The sequence below is a fragment of the Rosa chinensis genome, chromosome 7, assembly GCF_002994745.2.
Source record: "Rosa chinensis cultivar Old Blush chromosome 7, RchiOBHm-V2, whole genome shotgun sequence".
Taxonomy (NCBI): Eukaryota; Viridiplantae; Streptophyta; class Magnoliopsida; order Rosales; family Rosaceae; genus Rosa; species Rosa chinensis.
The window spans coordinates 53,034,548-53,057,884 of NC_037094.1; the positions used below are offsets into that span (position 1 = coordinate 53,034,548).

Consider the following 23,337-nt stretch of genomic DNA (forward strand, 5'->3'; position numbering starts at 1 on the left):
TCGCCATAGGCGTCATGGATTCAAGTACCGGTGCAATTGAACTAAGAAAGAGGATGAATTACAGGTCGGGGGTTTTGCGACTGGTCACCAGCTGAATGCATGCCAGTTATCTCTGTTAAGTGTAAATCACCATTCCTTCCCAATTTTGACTGGTTTAGGAGTAGTTGGCCCAAACTTGTAAACATGAGTTTTCCAAGTATCATTATTATTATTTTTAATTTATCTTTTTATTTTTGAGTATCAATTATGAGCTGCCCAAAAAATAATGGTAGCAATTATAAGTGTATGAGACAAAAATTGAGATTCTAGGGCTGGTATTGTGAGAGAATTCTTGGTGGATTTTAAAAATTTTTTTTTTTTTTTATCACAAGCTAATGAAATCTTTCGGAGTATCCCTCGCGAGGATGTAGTCACTGATTTTGGCAAAACCTCATTCTTGATGTTCTAGTTCCTTTACTTAATTGTGCATCATTTACCCTATCAGATCATTGTTTGCAAGTTGACAAGGCTTCACATATATGATATCTGCCACATGCTACCTGCTGGAAGGATCTCTGCAGTTTTGATTGACCACAGTGAAGTCTTAGATTGATAACCCAACCCAACATATAGTGAAGCCTCCCAGGAGTCAAAAGCAATTAACATTTCACTTGTGCTCATTGTAAGAAACTAAGAAATTGTGATATTCAAAATTTCACCATCCTTTCAAAAAAAAATTCACCAACATACCTGTTTGAAAAAATCTAATATAACTTGCAAATAAATGTTGACTTCATCACCATGTAATTCAATTGATATTCCTAATATAACACAACATTTGTCCCATATCCTATCAATGTAATACACTAGGCCACATTTGGTAGAGTAGATACAATTGGATTAGGATTTCAAAATGGATTAGACTAGATTAGATTGGATAGGAGATGCTAACTCCAAACCAATCTTGCGTTTGTGTAATAGAGGGAACTGGATAACTAAAAGATTAAAAAAAAAAAAAATACAGAGCCATGGACTCGTCATCTTCTTCTTCTACCTCTGCAACCTTCGCTCTCAACTCATCCATGGCTGCCTTAGTCAGCGACTCCCTCATGGCCGTTTCCGCCTTCTACATCCACAAACGCACCGTCGGCCAAGTCATCAACTGCCTCATCGAGATCCGCCGCAAGCTGTTGTCTCGCTTCACCACCGAAGAGGACGCCGACGAAAAAGATTACATCGAAAAAGACGATCAAGAGCAGCAGCGATGGTTTGGGTTCAGACCGCGAGACCGTTATTGATCAGTAAACAACGCCGTCCAGGTCCATGGACGAGAAATCGATTCCCTCTTACAGAATCTCATCCTCGCTGCCCAATCCAAATAAGAGAAGAGGCGGTTTCAACGAGGAGGCCAAGTTTGATCCGCTCTCTTATTATTGAGCTCCTAGTTTTTCTTCTTTAATTAGCGGACAGGCTAAATTTGTTTTCTCGGTGAGGTCGAAGACGAAGACGTTCTGCTTTTTTCATCATATCCAGATTGATAAGATTTATCTTACCTTCTCAGCAAGATTTGATATGATGATCTGACATGATTAAAATTTTCTGGTTACTTAATATCCGGACGTCCAAACACAACTCCTCATTAGATAGGAGATAATTAATCTTGTCCAAGTATCATCTCCAGGCAAACAGCCTAGAGTGCTAGGAGAACTGGAGAAGCAAAAGATAATGTCTGAAACACAAACCAACCAGAATGAACAACCTCTAAAGAAACCTCCTGAAACGTTACAGCTACCTCTTCGAACACCTTTGTCTCATCACTTGAAGCATTTGGCATCCAACAAAGCCTCCCCTCAAAAGGCTCGTGATCTTCAATCATTTGGTTCACGCGCTCCTTTTGATCCTCATCAGTTATATCAACCTTACACCAATCATACAGTTCCATGTCATAACATTCATCAATTATGAACTGGGGAACCTCTTGCCCACGGAACAGCCACAAGCCCTTCACCTTGAAAGGAGGAACAGACCCAATCACCAACATCTTCCCAAACGCATATTTACGAGCCAAATCCATCCGCTGCAGAAAACCGCCCACCTTGTTCAAAGTCACAAATGAAACTGTATTTTCATCGTTGTATTTGTAATCGCAAAACCAAAGGGAGTAACCCTCTGGATCATACATGTCCCAAAAGCCTGTATGATGATCAAGTGAATGTTAATATAACAAGAGAGAAATCATGAAAATCCTGATTGAATGCTAAGGCAGTTAGAAAACCCAAGTACCAGATAATTGCCATTCAGATGTAGCAATTTCCTACCGGAGGAAGGTAGACTGCAAAACCGATACGCGGTATGAACCAACGCAAAATATTGGCATCAATCTCTAACGTTGCAAAATCAATCCATTGCTCCACAAGGGCCTGTCAATCGAAAATACAACAGGGTAAAGACATTACTTTTTGCATCGACAGAAGTGAGGATGGCCAAAATTGCGAATCATATCAGGATCCAAATGAAGATGCTTGATCATAAATATCTCTAGCATTATGTTTTAAGTGCAATCACAAAAGATGACCTATTTCTACATCCAAAATCTCCTCACAGTAGATTTTTAACATCACAATGATCTCATAAACTCTGAATCCAGAAATTCAGACAACAGACACTTAAGGAGACATACAGAGCCCTTATACCACTTACATATTTGATCAAGGAAGAACCATAAAGGGGATTATCCGCCTTCAAATGAGTAACTGCAGCAAGTGAAAGCACACAATAAAAGTTGGGCTAAATACTAGTTAGTACTCTGTGGTTTAGGTCCAAAATCAATTCAGTCTCTGGATTTCTAATTTCATCAAAAACACCCCTGCACTTTCAATTTTGATCTAATAGGTCCGATTCGTTAATATTCTGTTATGGGTTCAAGTTATAGTTGAATTATTTGTTGAAAAACTATTTATTTTTAATAGTAGGACTCACTCCTAAATTGACTATGCAGAACACCTCGACACCACATCATAAAACATAGGCCATATATGAGCCACGTTAACAAGTTAAATAACTCAATTGTCGGAAAACTAACAAATTGGACCTATTAGATCAAAATTGAAAGTGCAGGGGTGTTTTTGATGAAATTAGAAGTTCAGGGACTGAATTGATTTTGGACCTAAACCATAGGGTAGTAATTTGTATTTAGCCCATAAAAGTTCCAATTGACGAAATAGTGACGGATTGGATCGATTTGATGAAATTGGAGAGTGCAAGGACTTTTCTGATTAAATTAGAAGTGCAGGGACTGAACTGATGAACCCTTGAAAGTACAAGGTAATAAGCAGAATTTAATCCTTTTTTTTAATACCATTTTACCCTCACCCCTTTGTTACTTAAAGAGAGAAAGAGAGAGAAACCATAGGATACTTCGCCGGAGTCCGGTGAAATCTGGTCACAGGCTGCCGTCCATATTACTTAAAAGTTCCTTCTGTCCCATTACTTTAAAAAAAAAAATGGGCACATATAAGCACATGCTCTGCCCTGTCCATATTCACATCCAATGCAATGTGTATCTACATAGCACAACGCCAACCATGATGACAACAAACAAATAGACAAGAAAGACTCGTAAATGAACCTACGGAAATGCATCGCAAATGGTTTCTCTGCAACCGCCCTTCTTTCCCTGCCCGCCCAGCGCAACCCCGAAAGCCCATCCAAGATCCACGCCCTCCTTCACGCTTAACCTCCAGGATCCGATTGGCGCATGGAACTGCTGGGATTTCTCCACTCCCTCCGCTCCCTGCGACTGGCGCTGCGTCTTTTGCGACGATACTACTCGGGTCTCCGAGCTTCGCTTGCCTCGCCTCCAGCTCGGCAGCTGACTCAGTGACTCGCTCGTGAATCTTAGGATGCTGGGGAAGCTGAGCCTCCGATCAAACTCCTTCAAACAAACAACAAACAAAACTCGCCGATCTCAAGGCTGAGGTGGTGATGATGATGCTTCTCGATCGAAACGCCGCCACCGCCAACGCCGTCTTCTGCCATGGACGAGTACTTCCGCTTCAGAGTGGCTCGATCTGAGCAGGAAGACTCATAAATGAATCCAAGGAAGGATCTGGTGAGAGAGAGAGAGAGAGAGAGAGAGAGAGAGAGAGAGAGAGTGTGTGCAGATCGTGGAGAAAGCAGAGAGAAAAAGAGAGAGGCATAGAGGGTACATGTAATTAATTAATTAAGCTAAGGGTAAAACTGTCATTTTGCTTTAAACAGGGTAAGTGGGAATAAAAATTTGTTGTTGGGGTAAGTGAGATATTTTTGTTCAATTTTGGTGTTTTGGGTCAAGGACCCTATGTATATTTTACACACACACACACACACACACATATATATATATATAGCCAAAGGCCTGCTCATCTGAGGAACAGTTTTTAAGGGACTGTGAGGGACAAGTGAATCTAACGGCTGAAAATAAATGCACGGCTTTAAGTTGTTATAATTTCTATTTTTATACTTAATACATATGATTGAGATGCATTTGTCCCTCATAGTCCCTCAAAATTGTCTTTTAGATGAGCAAATCTATATATAGCCCTTCCAGTTCCAGTGAGAGATCCTTTTTTTCAGTCTTTTCTAGGGATAGGGGCAGGGCATTAGAAGTGGTGGTTAATTTCAAAGGCCCACATTACACCATAATAATTCTTTTTATTTAAAATATATTTCCATAATTCTTAAATTTCAGAAATTCATAATAAATACCTCGGGTAACGAAATAATTCCCCAAAAATTCCCACGAACTCATCGTGTCACGTATTTAATTATTGGACCCTTAAATTGAGGATTCCACTCTGTGAACAATATCAAAAAATATTCCCGAACATTGTATTAATTTTTGAGATCGTAACATAATTCCCGAATTTAGCTCAATAAATTTTTTGAATTGCAGTATAATTTAGAATGACAACATTAGTGTAGTGGCCAAGGCACAATGTAGGCGTGGCCTGTTCAGAGTTTGAGCCTCCTTGTTCCCATTTGCTTTTTTGTTCCATTTTATTATTTTTTTTTACCTCAATTTTGTTGGTTGCCCAAAAAAAATTTGCTTACTGTTTTAAATGGAACATAACATAAAAATAAATGGAAAAAAATTGAAAATGAATTGTTGAATTAATTTTTGAAATGGATGTTGACATGTTCATTATTTTTGTTCTAACCAACAAGATGGAAGAAATTGAATTTATCAAAATTGACCGTTGGATGTTATCATGATAAGAAAAAATTGTTATGCTCAAAATTTCAGCTATTTTAGTCGTCAGTTGGGTCTGATCTACTAAGACATCCCTAAACCCCAAATAACACATAAAATTAATATGCACATAACTGCTCACTTACAACTTCTTTTTTTGATCTATCAGCTCTCACACTCTCGTGGGTATGAGATATATCAATTAATGTAAAATTTTTAAAGTTGATCTCCTTGTGGTTCAGCACCCCTTAGGAAAGTATAAGCGTAAAACCGCTTTATTTGATGTCTAAATGACGACGGATCGGGGTCTTGAAAGACTCAGGACCGGCCCTGTTCAGCGATGGTCTTGGCTTGTGCAGGTAGATCCAACAACTCAGGCATCACACCCTCCAGAATCTAGATAGGTTGACATTTCCAATGGCTTAATTAGCAGGGTTTGCAAGATGTGAGTTGTGGAAAGAAATCAAAAATGGATGAGGGTGAGAGAGAGCTCCTGGTGGAAAGGTGGATAGGCGAGGCCTCTTATTTATGTTTAGCGAGACCAACTTGATAAATCGAATTTTAATTGATGTAGAGGCCTCTTCTTTATGTCGAGGACTTGAGGGCTTCTCTGAGAATCTTTATGGAGGGAGGGAGGGAGAGAGAGAGAGAGAGAGGGAGCAAAATGAAAGACATGATTGAAGGAAAAAAGTCGAATGTGGATAACAGAGGGCAGGGACCAATAATTAATCTTGGGTTAGTTATATATAAGTGCATTTTTGAATGTTTTTTTAGCCATAAGGCCACCAACTAATTTTTTCCCTCATAAGGCCACTAACTAATTTTTTTTCCTCATAAGGCCACTAGATTAAAAATGATGTTATATTTTGGATATAAAAACCAACATGTTTACATAAATGTCACTAGAGTAAAAAATCAACAATCATTCTCTCTCTCTCATCTCCAGCGAGGTCTTTGGTCAACTCCAGCTGACCTCCAGCCAACTTCCGGCGAACTCCGGCCGACCACAAAAACTACTGTTACTAACATCAAAAGCTACTGTGGCTAGCAACAAAAGGTACTCTAATAAGATTTCCGGCAACCTCTAGCGAGGTCACAAAAGCTACTATCACTAGCAATAAAAGCTATTGTCACTAGTAATAAAAGCTACGCTGGTAAGATTTTCGACAAGGCTACAAAAGTTACTGTCACCATCAACAAAAACTACTGTCACTAACAAAAGCTACACTCTCCAAAACCAAAAGCTACTATCCCTACCAACAAAAGGTACAGTCACCAACACCAAAAGCTACTCTCACCAGCAACAAACACTATTGTCACCAACCCCAGAAAGCTACTCTCACCAGCAACAAACACTACTGTCACCAACACCAAAAAACTACTCTTACCATTAACAAAAGCTACTCTGACCATCAGCAAAAGTTACTCTCAACAGCGCCAAAAGCAATAAACAAGCAGAACAAAAGCTACACCCAGAGACTGAGAAAGTTATTCTCAGAGACTAATAAAGCTATGGAAATGTAAATGATACAACTAAAATAAAAAACCTACTACAATCAAAAAAAGAAAACAAATTCAATGATGTAAAAAGTATGCAGGGTCCAACAATAATATAACTATGTAAAAAGCAAGGTTCCAAAAAACGCTAGGCGCTAGTCGGGCGATAACCCGGGGCCTAGGCGGTTTTTATTTTTTATTAAATTTATATAGCTTTAGTGATTTCGAAATAAGATATTATTGTTTTTTAATAATTAAATGACAATTATAAACGGAATCCAATTGATTTGTCTCTCTGTTGATCAATTGAAATGGCTATAGAACAAAAGGTGTCCCACACCCTTTTGTCCAGTGAATGATAAAACAAAAAATAATAGGATAGAACCACTCTCCTTTGCTCAGTGAAAGACAAAAACAAATAGCTACGAAGCTACAAGATAGAATGAGAAAGAGTGAGACTCTATTTTTTATACCAAGTAAAAGCTGTCATTGCAAGACTTTTGATGATAGCGTCATTGAAGATAATTTTTTAAAAACTGAGGCAGGCGTACTATTCATCTTCTTCATCACCTACCCAGTTTTTCTCTTTCTAGCCATTATTACAGAGCACAGATCTTGAAGACTTTGTGCTTCATAACTGATCTAAAAACTTAAGAGGAGAGAGAGAGCTGACGAAGAGATAGAGGCTGCCGAGAAGAGAGGGTCAAGTCGCGACTCGGAGAGGCGAAGACAGAGAGAGAAGACGACTTAGATGAGAGAGAAGAAAAGCGCCTAGCCCCGCCCAAACCCGACTAGGAACGTCCAGGCCCGCCTAGGACAGCCCAATCCCGCCGAATTCCCCCCTACATGCTGACCGACTACTTCACCCAATTATGAAGAAATCGAGTCGATTGCCAGCCGCTCAGCGCTTAGGTGCCGCCTAGGCCGATTTTTAGAACACTGGTAAAAAGCCACTACTATAGTACTGAAAATTTATTATAATAGTTGTAGAAAGCTACTGTTAATGTTGCAATGCTAGTGTCATATTTCAAATGGCCACCATTAATGTTCCTTCTTGTCAAGCTCTACCACTCTATGCTAACCTTAGGTGTTATTTCGCCACCTTCAGTACTAGACTTCACTTCAACATTTCTTGGTTGGCCGAATAATCTTTTGGTCAATGGAGCCTTCACTACCCAAATTTACATGATTTTCATAATCTGGCACTGCAGATGCATAGGGAAAGAATTCAGGACCAAAGATACAACAAAATATTAATATTTGAAATGCAAATAAAATCAACAGCATGCAGTTGCACTGTAAATGTGGTACTCTTTATTAACTAGATAATAAAAAATAAGTAATCTAAAAAGTTACTGATATAGTCATATAGGTACATTAGCCTACTATGACACATGTACAAGACTACCTTACCAATAATAAAAAGCTACTGATAAAGAAATTTTTTTGCTCAAAATCATATGCTGATCGTCCATGTTTGTCCATGTTGATAGTGCAACACAAATCTCAACCAAGAAATGCTAGAGATACGAAATCACAAACAAAAGAAAACTAAGTTCCATACAAAATTCTGATTTTCCAATAAGCTTTTGATAGAAGACAACTTGAAATCAATCAAAATGAAAACAAAAAAGCTATTAACATCATCTTGAAAAGACACTAACATAGGGAGAGAAAGCTACTATCAATGTGTTGAAAAACCATTATATCAGTTATAGAGAGCTACTGACTTAATATCATCCAAAACATGGGTTTCCGTGTCAGATCAGCACCAATCTCGACATGGAGAGCTTTTGGCTGGTTGGCGTCTGGATATTTGGGTCTTGTGGCAAGACCAAGGTGCGGCGGTGGCAGAGAGACGCAGAGGAGAAGAAGTCGGTGGTGCTGCAGCAAGGAACGGCTGGCGCCAGTGGAGGCCACCATCGCTAGGTTTCTCCCTTCGGTTTGCTCTCCTCCCTCAGGCGAAGGCAGCACGGCGTTTTGCTTCAGGAGGAGGTGGTAGCGGACGTCGGGCTGAAGCCAGGGGGCCCAAGTGCTTGGGTGTCCAGATAAGATTAAGGTGGGCTTGGGCTTTTGTTAAGTTTGACCCGTCTAATTTGATTACTTTGGATTCGGGCCAGATTTGGATCCGTATTTGGGACCCGGGTCATCTTCAAATCCGGATCTTGGATCTGAGACAGCTGCTCATGTTGATCTGGTATTTGTTATGGTTCTTGGGATTCATTTGCTAATTTTCGAGTTTTTGACACCCTCGATTACTTCGAGCTCCCGGTGAGCGAATCACCTCTCCTAGGTGATCATATCACCTGTTACGGTTACTATTACGGTTACTATTATATTTACACTGCTCTCGTGACTTATGCAGTGCAGCGATGTCGTCCAACATTAAGTCACATAGTTACCTTTCATTTTAGATGTGTCTGTGCATCTTGCTATCCTTTATTGTTTTTCTATTTTATAGATGCGTTTGTGCATCTTGTTCTGCTTTATTGTTTTTCTTTCAATGTTTTTGCATCGCTTCTTGTACTTCTCAGTTTCAATTAATATAGTTTGACGTCTTTCCTTTCAAAAAAAAAGTTTCAAAATGACACTTATGATTAATTTTTTAATTAATCTTTTACTTTTTTGTGGGACAATCCCACATAATGGTCAAAGGAACATTAATTATTTTGGTATCTGTCAAATGGTACGTGAATTATTGTTTGGTGCATATTTTAGTTTTCAAATTTTTAAGCTACCGTAGTTGTCTAATAAAACAAAAGTTAAATAAATAAATTACGATAGTTGATTGAGATGATTTACCTTAATAAGACCTCACTTGGTTTGCAAAAAGGAAAGTGATTCCTTTGTTTTTTTCATAGGAATGTAAATGAAATTTTTGAAGAACTTTTCATTTCGAAGGGAAATTATAACATGGTCTCGGACCATAGTGCATGTGGTGGTCTGGATTGATGTTATTGGGCCCATATGACTTGCATTTATTTTTGATTGGTCTCTTAATTTTTTTTTTTTCATCCTCCTGCATGATTTCCACCAAATTTGAGTAACATTATTGGTTTGGAGTCTTTGACCACCACAGTGCCATGTGGTAGTTTGGGACCACAAAATAATTTTTCTAAAAAGAAAGTTATCCGGAAAGTTGTTAAAAAATTTATAGTTAATGCAATAAACTAATGTGTTGTGAGTAATAAATGCAAGGAAAGAAGGGCAAAATGATTCACTTGGAGTAGACCTGTAAATGGACTGGATTTTGATCCGGACCCGCTCCAGATCCGTAGCTATTAAACGGGTTTGGATCGAACATTTTGATCCATTGATCCGTTAATGATCCGAATCCGTTAACCCGTTTAATAAACGGATCGGATTTGGATTTAGGTCGATCCGATCCGTTAATGATCCGACCCGTTTTAGTAATAAAAAAAAATTATTTTTTATTAATATATTATTATTTTTAAAAAAATATAAAATATAAAATATTAAAGATTTCTAATATTACTTTTTTGCAGAAATCTAAGAGGCAGTCTTCGTAATTTTATTTTTGATAATGTAATTTTATTTTTGGTGATACTCTTCATGTAGATCATGTTATTTTAATATTTTATTAATATCTTATGAGATATTATGATATAAATTTAATATTACTATTTAAAATTTAAAAATATTTGAAATTATAAACGGATCGGATTAGCGGATCGGGTATCCGTTAATCCGACGGATACGGATTTGGATCAAGGTATCAATGATCCGCCGGGTTAACGGAGCGGGTTTGGATCAAATTTTTTTTTAGTAAACGGATTTGGATTTAGGTCGATCCGATCCGAACCCGGTTCATTTACAGGCCTAACTTGGAGTAGGGAATGAACCATTTCCCCCTAAATTTTCCTTTACTTCGAAAGTGAGGAATCCTAGCAACCTTTCCTTCTAACCTCCAATCTTCCAGTTTCTATCTTCCCAATTCATTGCATGGCATGTGTATTCTACTATCTAAAAAATTTAAATAATTAATACAATTAAAAGACATGTTTTCACTTTCCCTTTTTACTGTTATTTGATTTCACATGCATTTAATTAAGTAATTAATTTTTGTTTCTCAACTTTTTTTTTTCATTTGTGAATCCTTTTTATTTGCAATTTATATTACTCTTGTGGGTACGTACATATTTACATAAGAAATACGTACATATATATATTTAAGAACATTCTTCAAATTTTGTCCCAAAAAAAAAAACAGAATTGAAAAAAAAATAGCCAAAAGTTTCCTTTATATACATTTATCAAAGAGAATGCTAAGAAAAAAGAGAGAGAAAATTTATATAATCATCTAATCTCACATGTGTTCTAACAAGAAGAGACAAAAAAAAAAAATTTGTACTGTTTGTAGCTGCCATATATGAGCTTTACCATTAATTTTGTTTTTTTGTTTTTTGTGGGTTTTGTATAAAAAAAAAAGGTCAAAAAAAGACTCAATATTATGGAACATGACTAAATGAATGAAAGAAAAATTTTCGTTGAAAATTTAGGAAATATAAGAAATGAAAAAACATTAGAAAAAAAAATTAGGAAAATAAAAGAGTCAAGAGTTTTTTTTTTTTTTTTTTTTTTTTCATATTAATAGAGACCATTTAATAAGATCAAACATAAATAAGGATAACATGTAATGAAATTAGTTTTTTTTTTTTAAGATAATAAATACGTAGATCGTAATCATAAATGAATCAAAATGGCACAAGATAAGTGAGGAAGGTAGAAAGGAAAAGGTTGGAGGAGAAGGTTGCTAGCATTTCTCTAGAGAAAGTTTTTTTTTTTTTTTTTTTTTTGTGTATCCCAAACGCAAGAAATGCACAACTTTCCTTTACCAATGTTTACTTTCCGCAGTAATAACTCATGAATAGACTTTCAACTAAAAACGATAGTATCGAGACCCTCTCTCTCTAAACAGTAGAGAGAGAAAGTAGATCTGAGAAGAAACTCCCCACCTCCCCCTTCTCTTTTGCCCAAATCTTGATCCTTCAGGATCTAGATTGAAGGCTTAAGAGTTGGGGGAGGTCACTCCTTCTTCTCTTTCAGCATCCTAAAGACTATTGTTCTTCTCTCACCTTTGTGGTGTTTTTGCTCCCTTTGTGGTTATATCTGGCCTTGTCCAGTTCTTCTCTGGCTTTGTTCAGATCCAGAGGACCTTGTTCCTCATTTTTTATTTTCTTTCTTTCTCTCTGTCAATCAATCCCACATCTTTCCATATCAATGTATACCCAACCCCTAAAAAGCTCTTCCCTTTTCACTCCCAAACTCCATGAAAGCTATGGTGGCTGTGATAAGAAAGTGCAAGGCACTTACCTAGGTGAGTATGGGTGCTCACGCATGGGTTCATCACCCCCCATTCTCCATGGTTCTAGTTCTCGGTCCTCCTTCGGCAGCCACAATGCTTTCTTGGTATGGGTCTCTATGGTGGAGAGTATGGTGTTGTTTTGAGGGATCTTATCCTTTGGGTTGTTGGATTTCACATGATTTGTGTTTTGGGCTTTGATTGGCATCGGATATACAATACGGAACTACTTGGTGTTCTGCTTCCGGCATCACATCGGCGGCTCTCCGTGGTCGGCGGCGCGAGGTGGTCTGCAGTAACTAGGTTTTCTGTATTGGAGTGGGCTTATTCTTTGGGCCTTTGTTTCAGTTGTTTTATAAGGGTTAATTTCCTTATACTGGCTCTTGTTGAGTCCAGTGGGAAATTAAGTTTCCTTTTCTTTATTAGTGGGTACTAAGTTAAGCCTTATAGGCTAATTTTGAGGCAGCTTAATTGATCCCCATTTCCAAAAAAGAAAAAAAAAATAAAAATAAAAAACTCCTGAATCATATCTCTATTACTCAGTTGAGATCAAAGAGTCTGAGACATTTGATACATTACACCAGGCCAGATCCCAATTTCCCAACTCAGACAGCAGCAACAATCCCATACACTCTTTTGCCCAAAAAAAAAAAAAACAGACACTCACCGAACGCCACCCACCGACTGTCGTTACGACGTCGTTACAAGTAAGTTATGGAACCTCAGTGCAGATGCTTATATATCGAGACTCAGATCATCAAATCACTGAAAATATAAACCATCTTTATCCCCAAATTTCACAGGTTTGACTTGGTTTCGGCATCAAATTGCAAAAGGCGAGTGCGATGGCATTAGATGTTGCTGAATTGCTGTGGAGCAAGTTCTTGAAGTCTCTGGCAGAGCTAGACTCTGAATCTAATTCAGGTTCTATTACCATCTCTGTCTTCAAATCATCAATAAAAGCTCTCGTGTCTGATTTCGAAGCAATCAAAGATGTTGTGAATGAGAGAGACATAATGCCGGAACCTTATTCCTACTCTGAAACTATCAATCTGCTCTACAAACTCAACGATGCATTGGCTGACTGCCGAGTCTTCACACACGAGTGTATGGAGCTTAATAATGTGATCTCACGCTTCAACTTTCGAAGATTTACTTTTGTCGCAAAGGTAAAGAGTCGGTTGACCAAAATAAAGCAGGAGCTTGAGCACTTGCCGCAACAACAAATTGGCAATCCTCGGGCAAAGACCGAGTTCACCGGATCCGGACCTAAAGTACCTTCAGCCAAAGTTTTCAGATTTGATGAGCAATTAAGGGAGATTAATGAGGGGTTGCTACAAGCAGGGGGTTCCAGTTCTAGCAGTGCTGGTGAACTGAGGGCAATTGGGGTAGTTGGAATTGCTGGAGTGGGTAAGACCACCCTGGTTCAGAAGGTTTTGGAGAGCAAGGAAGTGAAGCAGAAGTTTAATCATGTACTTTGGTTACCCTTTTCGTTGAGTGAGGAAGAAGAACAATATAGTAAGTTCAGCTTTGAAACATGTATCTTTGATAGTGATGGCCAAATCATAGAGGCAAGGATTGTTGGCCTTGATAAGCTCCTGGAAAGGCTAAGCCGGCAGCTGTTATCGGATAAATGCTATTTGATTGTGTTGGATGATGTGTGTCATCGGCACATTAACATTATGGAACGCTTATGCAGCGGATTGCCCAAGCATAATGGTGGTGTTGTCATTGTCACTACTAGATTGGAGGAAGTGGCTCAAAAGCTGGGGAAACAACATAGATTGCATCTGGTTCATGTTAAGCCTCTTGACAAAGAGATTTGCGGGCATATATTTGAGGAGCAGGCTTATTCCATTAGAAAAAGTTCAAACTTCTCAGGTGATGAAGCTACGAGAAAGATGGAGGAACTCAAGGATCAGTGCCATGGTCTACCGTTGGTTGCGAAGACGATAGCAAATGCTTTTGCAGTGGGATTTGGAGGCGACGGATCTGAACAGAGAGGTGGTGATCACGGGGAGGAAGTAGGAATTTTTGAAGAATTAGTTGAAGACGACCAGGGTTCAAGAATTGCTGACCTGATCCATCATGTTCAAGAATCTTCTTGAATCATCAGTTCAGTAATCTGCAAAGCAAGATGTTACCAGCATATTTCACCATGGTGGGGATTTATCAGTAGCTTCATTTGGGTATTTGCATCCATGGAACTCTTCCACTGTAGCAGACAAGTACCAACTCGGCCTTTTGCTTTCAATCTCACAAATTTGTTTGTCTTCACACCCATGACAATTGAGATATTGAAGAATAGAAGGGGCATAAGGTAGAGAGGGAACAGAACATTGTGGAAGAAGTGGGATGGTCCGAAAATGTGCAAGTTGCGAAGGTGAACCCAAAACTAGCAGCCATAAATAAGAAGTTCAGGATGATTCACGGGTTACTATATCTTGCCGATATTATGGCTTTAGCAGCCTTGCCATGCACTCATAATACTTGGCAGGTAAACTCAATCTGTAGTTGGTAAACAAAACCCAAGTTCCCCTTTATTTGGAGATGGGGGAGGGAAATGTTCTGGGAATGACTGAATGAAACCACTCAGAATGTACACATCCTCATTGAAGGCCTCGTATACGATACAGGAATATTGGTATACATTTGATTGATTGATTGAAGTGCCTCTCACCTAAACCAGGTAATTTTATCAGCATATTAAGTAACCCTATGTATACTTTAAAGGCTTCATATACGCAGCTTCTAGTTGTCAAAGAAACTAATTTTACTAGGTTGATGTCTAATTTTTGTGGCATGGGTTTTTCTGTCTTAGGCTGAAGCTTTTGTGGAATACATGCTGACCAAGATTTGACTAGTAATTGGGGTTGGGAAGTATTTTCTGCAATCTGTATCTTAACAATAAGCAGCAGGCCGGGAGCCTGGTATATGATGTTTGTGCAAATGAACCATTCAAATCCTGCCACCTCAATCGTTGAAGGCTACTTGAAGGTAAATATATGGTCCAGATCCAAAGGACTCTATTGTGTTAAGCTATACCCGAACAAAGTGTGGTGCTTTGATTGAACTACATTGCCTAGAATTGGAAATATATTCGTGCATATACATTTTAGTTAACAATTCATGTTAATAGTTTAGTGTATGAAGCTTGACAAATGTGTTTTAGGAGGAGCTGTAGGATTCTGTTGGACTAGGGAGTTGTTTCCTTGTAAAACCTCAAAAGCAATTCCTTCTCATTCCTCTAGCTCGGCCTATCTATATGCCTGTTAACTATGAAAGAAAGAAAATCATCTTTATTTGCTGCACGGGTTGTCAGTTTACAAAATTTTGTATCTTATTTTGTAGGTATTCATAAGATATCATATTTATTGTAATCCTCTGGTAGTACCTACGTACTCATTAGATCTGGTGTCTTTCAAAAAGAATAAACGAAAATACATAGCTAATTATGTTTTGTAATCTCGTTTTTTGGTCACTCCTTCCCCATGCCTTTGTCGTAATCTTGACTCGAAAAGAATAACAGCAGTTCTGGAAAGATTTGTTAAGAATTTTAATGTTGCTGCATACTTGGTTTTGATTGATGGCTCTTAGTTTCAGTTTATACCGTTGTCCCCAAATCATGTCTGTTTCCTACCATTGTTGTCTCTTTAGACTCAGTGAAAGGATATTACATTCAGGCTAGGTATTCATATTACTGTGCAATAAGAATACCATAATTTAGTCATTATGTCTTCTCACTGCAATCCAATGCTTATATTCCCTGGTTGTCAATTTGTTGAACTGTCAAAAGATCTATTTACCTCCAGCTGGAGAAATGAATCTGATTTTGATGAACACATTCTATGCAGGATTATGTATCACATGGTCTTTCACCATAAAGGAAATTTGGAATGCATTTAACTGATTGAAGTGGCTCTTAGCTAAACTAGGTACATGTTATCACTCAGCATCTTAAATAATCCAATTTCATACTTAAAAGGCTTGAATTAAAACACTTTCTAGTTGTCAAATTATCTTATTTTACTACATTTGATAACTAATTTCCATGGCATGGGTTTTCTTGTCTTAGGCTGAGGGTTTTTGTGGAATGGACGTGTATGCTGAATGGAATATAGGTACATGGCATTTGCAAGGTTTTTGTACATTCTGTATCCTAACAATAGACATGAAGCTTGGAGAAATGGTGTTTCTTTAGCTGTATTCAGTCTGAAAGTGAGTGGACATCCTCTCTACAAAACTGTTCCACCTCACCATAGTCAAAGGTAATACCATAATAGTCTAGATCCATTGTGTTGAGCTACACCTGCCTTTATTGAGAACTATGTCCCTAATATTGCAAATATACCCATTGGTACTGCTGCTTTAAGTTCTATGTTAGCATGTGTTTGAAGCTGCTGCTTTAAGAATAGTTGGTTTGAACTGAAAAATGTAGCATATTTTTGTTAGATCTAACCAATTTTGTATTCTGTATATAAAGCACAGCTTTAGTTAGAATATCAATTTTGGAAAAATGTAAATACACAAATCTGGCCTCTGTTTAGAATTTTCACTTTTGAAATATGTAAATACACAAGTCTGGTTAGAACCCCACCTTTTGTAATCCACTAATATTTAAGGTATATTACAAATTCAGTATGCAATTTATTACGGATAAAATTCAAGATGCAAGGAAACCCGCAGGACGGACTATCAAGCGGACACCATAAAGGAAATTTGGTATATATCCATTTGACTGATTGAGTGAGGGCTCTCACATAAACTAGGTAAATGTGATTGGCGTCTTAAGTTCCATTACTTGGTCCTTAATGTAAGGTCCTCATTAGAGACTCACCCTTCCAATATAATAGTTTTAGGGCTTGAATATATGTACTTTACCTGTCAAATAATCTAATTTTCTTGGCATGTTTTTTATCATTTTAGGCTGAAGCAATTTGTTGGTAAATGGACTCTGAAAGCATTTTGTGCAATCTGTGTCTAAATCAGTCAATCTGAAAGATTTGTTGGACACTCTCTCAAACTCTGCCAACATCATTGTTATCAAAGGTGAATATACATAAACACAGACAACCACCACCCCCCCCCCCCCCCCCCCCCCCCCCCACACACACACACACACAGAGTTCAGTGGCCCTAAGATTGCAAACATAGCGTTGCATATATATTTTAGCTACAGATTCTTGTTTTAAAGTTTAGTACAGTCCGAAGCTTGATAAGACCATGTATACTAGGCTAAAATTTAAAGATAGAAAATCAATTGAAGGTAAAAGGGGTGTTCAGTAATTGGAGCTGCAGGATTACGTAGGCATAGTGAGTTGTTTCATTCCTTGTACAGTAATTCATGTCTCCTGTGTCTCAAATTCTTTTAGCAACAACTTACTTTTGCTTACGTTACTTTTTCCATCATTTTGATCCCATAAAATTTTCCTTTGTTTCATAGTTCCACCGGATACAAGGTTCCATTAGTAACTTAGCATATTATAACTCCTTATGCAAGAAGAAAAAGAAAATTTAAACTATTAGAGCTAATTGATATGGAAACTGATTGTTGTTTTCAGCAAAGGTCGAAACTGATTTTTTTGTACTCATATAACTTTTAACTTGTTGCAATTGTGTGCGTGAGTCTTCTAGATATATATTGCCGTACTTTTGTCATTATAAAGCAGTGAGAGAAGATAATATAGACTATATGCTTGCTAGGTATCCTCTTTCTTCTTGCAATACTATTCTCATTATGAAGAATTGACAGAATACAAAATATATATGGTTGCAGGTATTCTGATTTTAGATGATGGGTGGAAGTTCGATTGATGATGACTGGGAGCTTCCCTTTTCTAATGCTGCTCGCACTGTGGTCTTGGTTAGTCGCACTGGTAATGGAAAAAGCGCAACAGGCAACAACATTCTTGGCAAAAAAGCATGCACTGGTAATGGAAAGAGTTGTGCAGAATTCTTTTCTAGGATCATGCATTAGATGTTATTTTCAAAATCTCATGTTCAATATGGTTTTGTTTGGTTTTGAAGTGCTGTGGATTCTGGTGTTGTTGAAACCAAACATCATGCGAGAAGTTCCTCCATGCCTTCCAGTTTGGCTTTCAAAGTTTTGAGACTTCTGTGCCTCTTGCAGTCAACTGAAGTTGGAATTAGCTCCATTCTTGACGCATCACTTGCTTCACCAGTAAGCTTATACTAATCCTACACTTATGCAGCTTTTTTATGTGTTGTGAAGGCCAGTGATGGTTTGTTCTGTCTGTCCCAAACTTAATAAGAAGTTCTGTGCCAAAGGATCTCATTAACTCTCCCTTGGGACATTTTATAGGTTGTAGCCAATGTTCTTATCCTGATGCCAATGTGTCTTTTCTTATGCAATGAGTTATAATAATATATGTAACATATGTTTAGTAGTTCATCTGGAAAAGGGGCGTAAGGTTAACTGAACTGTAAAGACTGACTATTTCTCATAAGATATCTTGGAGATTGAAAATTCCCTAGTTAAGAATTGCTATTTTTAATGTCTCATTGTATTTGTTGGTGGGAACAAGGTTTCAAGTAAGGCTTATCAGGTTGCTGGATAATAGATGCATTTATTCATTAAGTTTCCAAATAGTGCATTATGGCATAATCATGTCCACACCATCTTGGTTTAATATTTTTCTGTTGCTTATAAAAAAGAATATTTATAGTAACTGCAGTGGAGTGCATTGTTAATTTAGTCACTGCATATAACTAGAAATCCGTTGGGTATCCTTCAGCATAGTGCTTAACAAATCCATTGGGAATGAAAAAGCATAATCTAATGTGTCTTGAACTAAATGTATACATCTTTCCTTCTTCCCTCACTCTTGAAATGGAGGATTACAGTGAAATCTCACAATTCAGATCATCGAAAGATTCCTCATCTGATCCACTGTCTGTTGATATTAGGAAACATCTGGAGTTTACTTTTTTGGTGGAAAGGGCCAGACTTTCAGCTCTTCTATGCTTTCATATGATGCTAAACTTGCAAAGGCACTTTGGAATACATCGTCTGATCTATTCTTAGAGTCACAGCTTGCTTTCAAGGAAACCTCTACTTCTGTATCAAATTGTGTATCATAGGTAAGAAGCAGTTTACATATAAATGGATGTGTCAATTATAAGGTGTTTGAGTTGGTTGATGACCTGTTCATTGTTATGCCTGGCTCAGTAATTTGCCTTGGATTGGAGTATAGCAGCATGCAGTGCAATAGCTTAGGCAACCATGGTATAACTTTATAGAGTGGATAGCTGACCAGTGGCAGGCAAACATATCGCGAAAATTACAAAGAAATTATATTTGGCTTTAGCTCATTGAAGGAGAGGAACCATATGGATTTTAGAAATGTGATTAGTCCTCCAAAAGTCGTACTCGTACCTATGTCTATTATTACGCCCAGTGGGAGTTGATTTTGCTCCTTCCAGCTTAAACCATAATCTTTCACTTATCCATAAGTGTCATCTCCCTTACGAAAGTTAGCTTTTTGTCAATTGTTGTTTGGTTTGTGTGCTCCAACATGACAGACTTGTGCTGAATCCACCTGTTAAATGAACCCATGTTTGAACAAATAAAACTCAATCAGATAAATGAAGCCATGTTTGAACAGATTAAACACTATCATGTCTTCTGATACACAAAATTAGCATTCCTTTCCGCTACATCCGGTTTTGTGCACCTGCGAGTTTTGAAATCTGTTGGTTTTATTCTATACTAGCAGCATGCCCGCAAGAAAGTGATATTGTGAGAATAATGAAAATTGGTTGACTAAAAAAAATAGTTTTTTTTTCTTTTTCTGAACATAGAATAGTGGTGGTTTTGTGATTTTTTTAATTTTACATTTTTGTAGTTACGTTTTCAAATTTATATTTTATTAACTTAATTTGATTATTATGTTATATAAGGTATTTTTGATAATCTAAATTTTAAGGAAGCTTTTGACATCAAAGAAATATTTAGCTTTATATATAGAGATATGAGGCCTTGACCATATAGTCCAATCAGTCATAATGCAACTATCATATTCATTCATGATGCATGAGGCCCTTGCATAATTGTAATTGCAATAAGGCAAGTGGAACGTGTCATCACTATTCTTCCTCAAGTTTCTAAGACAGAGTCATATACATCACAATGTGAAACACGAGTTTGAGTCATGTCCGACTAAGTGGTGGTGGTAGTTGTTGCATCACTCAATTCATGCAGTGGCTCAGAGAATCCAATGCTCCAATTTGGTTTCACATACATGGTTAAGTTAGTTAGAGCAACTCCAACAGTTTCTTTATATTTTAATTTTTCTCTACTTCAGGAAAAAATGAATCTTTTTTGTTCCAACAGATTTCTTATAATTATCCATATTTTAGGAAAAGTGAGGAAAGAGAAAACGAAATTTCTTATATTTACATCAATCTCTAAAATTTAAGGAAGAATATGAAGATTTTAGAGATGACTTTGACTTTTGCTTCCCTATTATACAGAAATGATAAAGAAGTTGTTGGAGTTAATCTTAGTCAATTACTGCTCTATAATCTTGATATTTCAGACAGGATTGTAAGTTCTAATTTTTCTTATAAACGCCATCTTCTTGAATTTGTTTTGTCCAATTGTTTTTACTAATTACTATTTATAATGGAGCACGTGGTTGCACATGGCATATTTCCAACAGTTGCACACGGTTGGACCCAGTCCACTATTAATAATGGAGCAGCTGTTGATATATGGACACCATGTCATAACTCATAAGCTTTCTGTCTTTCGGAGGTCGGTAAAGAATGCTGCTTTTCAAATCGTGTGGCTTTAGTTTCTTTATGCTTGCAATTATTAAAGAGTAATATTCATAATGCTCTGTTAAATAATAGTCACCAAGATAATAATCAGTCTAACAGAAGCTGGAGATGTTGTAGCCTATTATGGAATTCGGGATCAACCGACGCCGTTCATGTTATCAATCAGTCACTTGACTGTTTCGTTTGACGGTTTGGTTGAGGTATTGAGAATGCTATGTTTACACTGCACCCTATATTGCTTGACAATTGTTTTGTTTTACCTATCATTTGCTGAAGAAACATTAACCCCCCTCCTCCCTCCTCCTCCTCCTCCTCCTCCTCCTCCTCTTCTTTCTCTCTCTCACGGGTCACTGTTATTGTAATAATACTTTACTATTCTCACAATTTTGCGATGGTAAATGGTAAATGGTAAATGGTAAATGCTTTAATTGATCAACAGAGGTTAAATCTCCAATTGCCGTACTAGGAGCTGAGATTGACAGCTACTCTCCACCAGAATTCATGAAAAAGTTTGAGGAGATATCCTAAACCTGAGGTGCAGAGGCCTTTTTATTCTTTTTAATTTTTTTTTTAATTAGGAATTTGTTCATGTTGAAGACTTGAAGGCTTGAAGCTGCTCATCCTACATTGATTAATGTGCATTTAGTCTAAGAACTGGGACTATTTGATAGTAGTAATTCCATATCTAGGGATATAATGTAGTTTGAGATAAGCCATAAAAAATAGCACTATTGTAATTTTGAAATAGAAGGGGAAAAATCAGGAAGAAGAAAAGAATGATTTTTAGATCATTTCTTGCACTATTGCATATAGTATTTCAAATCTCTCTCCAATGTATTGAATTTAGTACATTCATTTGCAACCTAGTGTTTTACATTTTGGTTTAACTAGTTTACCAATTGTTGTCAAATTTCAATCTCTTCGTTAAAATCTCCCTTGAGCAATTTTTTATTCTCTTAACTATAGGTTGATAGCTATGTGAAGATATTTCCAAAAGTTGCACATGGTTGGGCTGTGAGGTACGATGTTTATGATGCTGCTTCGAGTGCAGAGGAAGCTCATAATGACATGTTGCAGTGGTTTGCTAAGCATGCAAAGTAATTAAATATTTATCTGCTCCTCGTTCTGTTTCTGATGAGATCTATATCGATTCTTAAATGGTAGAATAATTCTTGGAACTCTGATCCAATTCGAAGTCATGACTCATGACATATTAAGTATGATATTTAATACTCTGCATTCGAATGGCTAATTTATTTTAATTTAGTGAAGGAGTATGCCAGAGTACTGTGATATGTATATATTCCAAAACAATGTTCTTATTTCAAGTTGGAGAAAATCATATCGTAAGTAACTGGATGTGTAACCCCTTGTGAATGCATCCTCTCATATACACCCGGTTATGACTAAGATGCTGAGTCATGGACAAATGATACGTAGTTTCATCCATTTAGATTAGAAGTTAAGACCTCTGTTTGTCTGAGCTCTGAAATTTTTTGGTTTTATAGAGGACGGTTTATGTGGACATGAGTCTAGAGATTTTAGTGCTATCAGCTTATAGTCTTCTAGTGTAGAGCTTCAATTCATCAGTCTTCAGAACCATGCTATCATACAAGTGGGGCTTCTATGTTTTGCGTTTCCAGTTTCTTCCTACTTGGAAATCATAATACTAATTTGGTTCCGATTACCAAGTAATTGAGGCATTGGAAATTACCATACACATGGAATTGGAAATTAATACTAATATGGTAAGGAATGTGACATTGTATGCGCAAGTGACTTTTCATGTGGGGAATTATTAACACTTAAGTGAACCTACTGCTGAACAAATAAAACTCGTGTTTGAACAAATGAAACACTATTACGTCTTCTGATATACAAAAACTAGCAATCCTTTACCGGCATACTCGAGATTTAATTAATTAATTCACTCTTGGTCTCTTGTTAACAATGAACTTCAAATGATTCCTATCATTCTCAATATTCTACCTAATGCTAATTTGTCATCGTCTGCGACTCTGCGTGATGTCTCCTCCTTGTCATTGCTAATTTGTCATCAATAAAATCAGACTAATCTCCTGCCTCAGGTATACAAATCCGAATGCCTCTAAAATTTGTTGGCCGCAAACTAGTAGGAGTTGGGACTCGAACTCTAAACATGAGAGTTCATTCTAGGTAGCTCAACTAACCTTACTATACCATTTAGTTAAGACGTTAAGTCGTGTGTAACCTTCTGTTTATTTTTTATTTTTTTATTTTTTATTAATGAATAATAAGGAGGAGACTCTGGAGTGTGGATAATAAATTATTTTTCCAATATTTTTATGTTTAAAATTCTCACACCCACATTGGAGTTGGGTATACTTTCAGACAAAAACAAAGTTAGGTTAGCTAGACAGCCTAGACTCCTGAAGATTAACGATATCTTATTAACGTTGCAAAGAAAATACCATCTCCTCTGGCAGCAAGTGGGCTGGATCCCGCGTCCTCTGCCAGCAAGAGACGC

General features: G+C 37.3%; 1 protein-coding gene across 18 annotated transcripts; it reads left to right on the plus strand.

Annotated features, from left to right (window-relative positions):
• The first annotated feature begins 11,640 nt into the window (after positions 1–11,640).
• On the plus strand, positions 11,641–22,165 carry LOC112176897 (disease resistance RPP13-like protein 4). 18 transcript variants are annotated; one of them, XM_040510783.1, is made up of 15 exons: positions 11,641–12,736; positions 12,833–14,718; positions 14,851–15,026; positions 15,884–15,964; positions 16,105–16,297; positions 16,669–16,798; positions 16,956–17,078; positions 17,806–17,959; positions 18,057–18,210; positions 18,957–19,130; positions 20,523–20,595; positions 20,711–20,805; positions 20,904–21,031; positions 21,271–21,366; positions 21,798–22,164. In XM_040510783.1, the coding sequence occupies exon 2, from the start codon at positions 12,875–12,877 to the stop codon at positions 14,135–14,137; it is 1,263 nt and encodes a 420-aa protein (XP_040366717.1). In that variant the 5' UTR covers positions 11,641–12,736; positions 12,833–12,874; the 3' UTR covers positions 14,138–14,718; positions 14,851–15,026; positions 15,884–15,964; positions 16,105–16,297; positions 16,669–16,798; positions 16,956–17,078; positions 17,806–17,959; positions 18,057–18,210; positions 18,957–19,130; positions 20,523–20,595; positions 20,711–20,805; positions 20,904–21,031; positions 21,271–21,366; positions 21,798–22,164. The 18 variants fall into 18 exon arrangements, with proteins under 18 accessions (XP_040366717.1, XP_040366719.1, XP_040366710.1 ...); XM_040510785.1 differs by having other exon boundaries at positions 20,931–21,031; XM_040510776.1 differs by having other exon boundaries at positions 20,711–21,031; positions 21,798–22,165.
• The last annotated feature ends 1,172 nt before the right edge of the window (positions 22,166–23,337 follow it).

What these genes read in the sequence shown, in the direction of transcription:
- LOC112176897 (XM_040510776.1), top strand. Translation starts at nt 12,875, where the DNA reads ATGGCATTAGATGTTGCTGAATTGCTGTGGAGCAAGTTCTTGAAGTCT.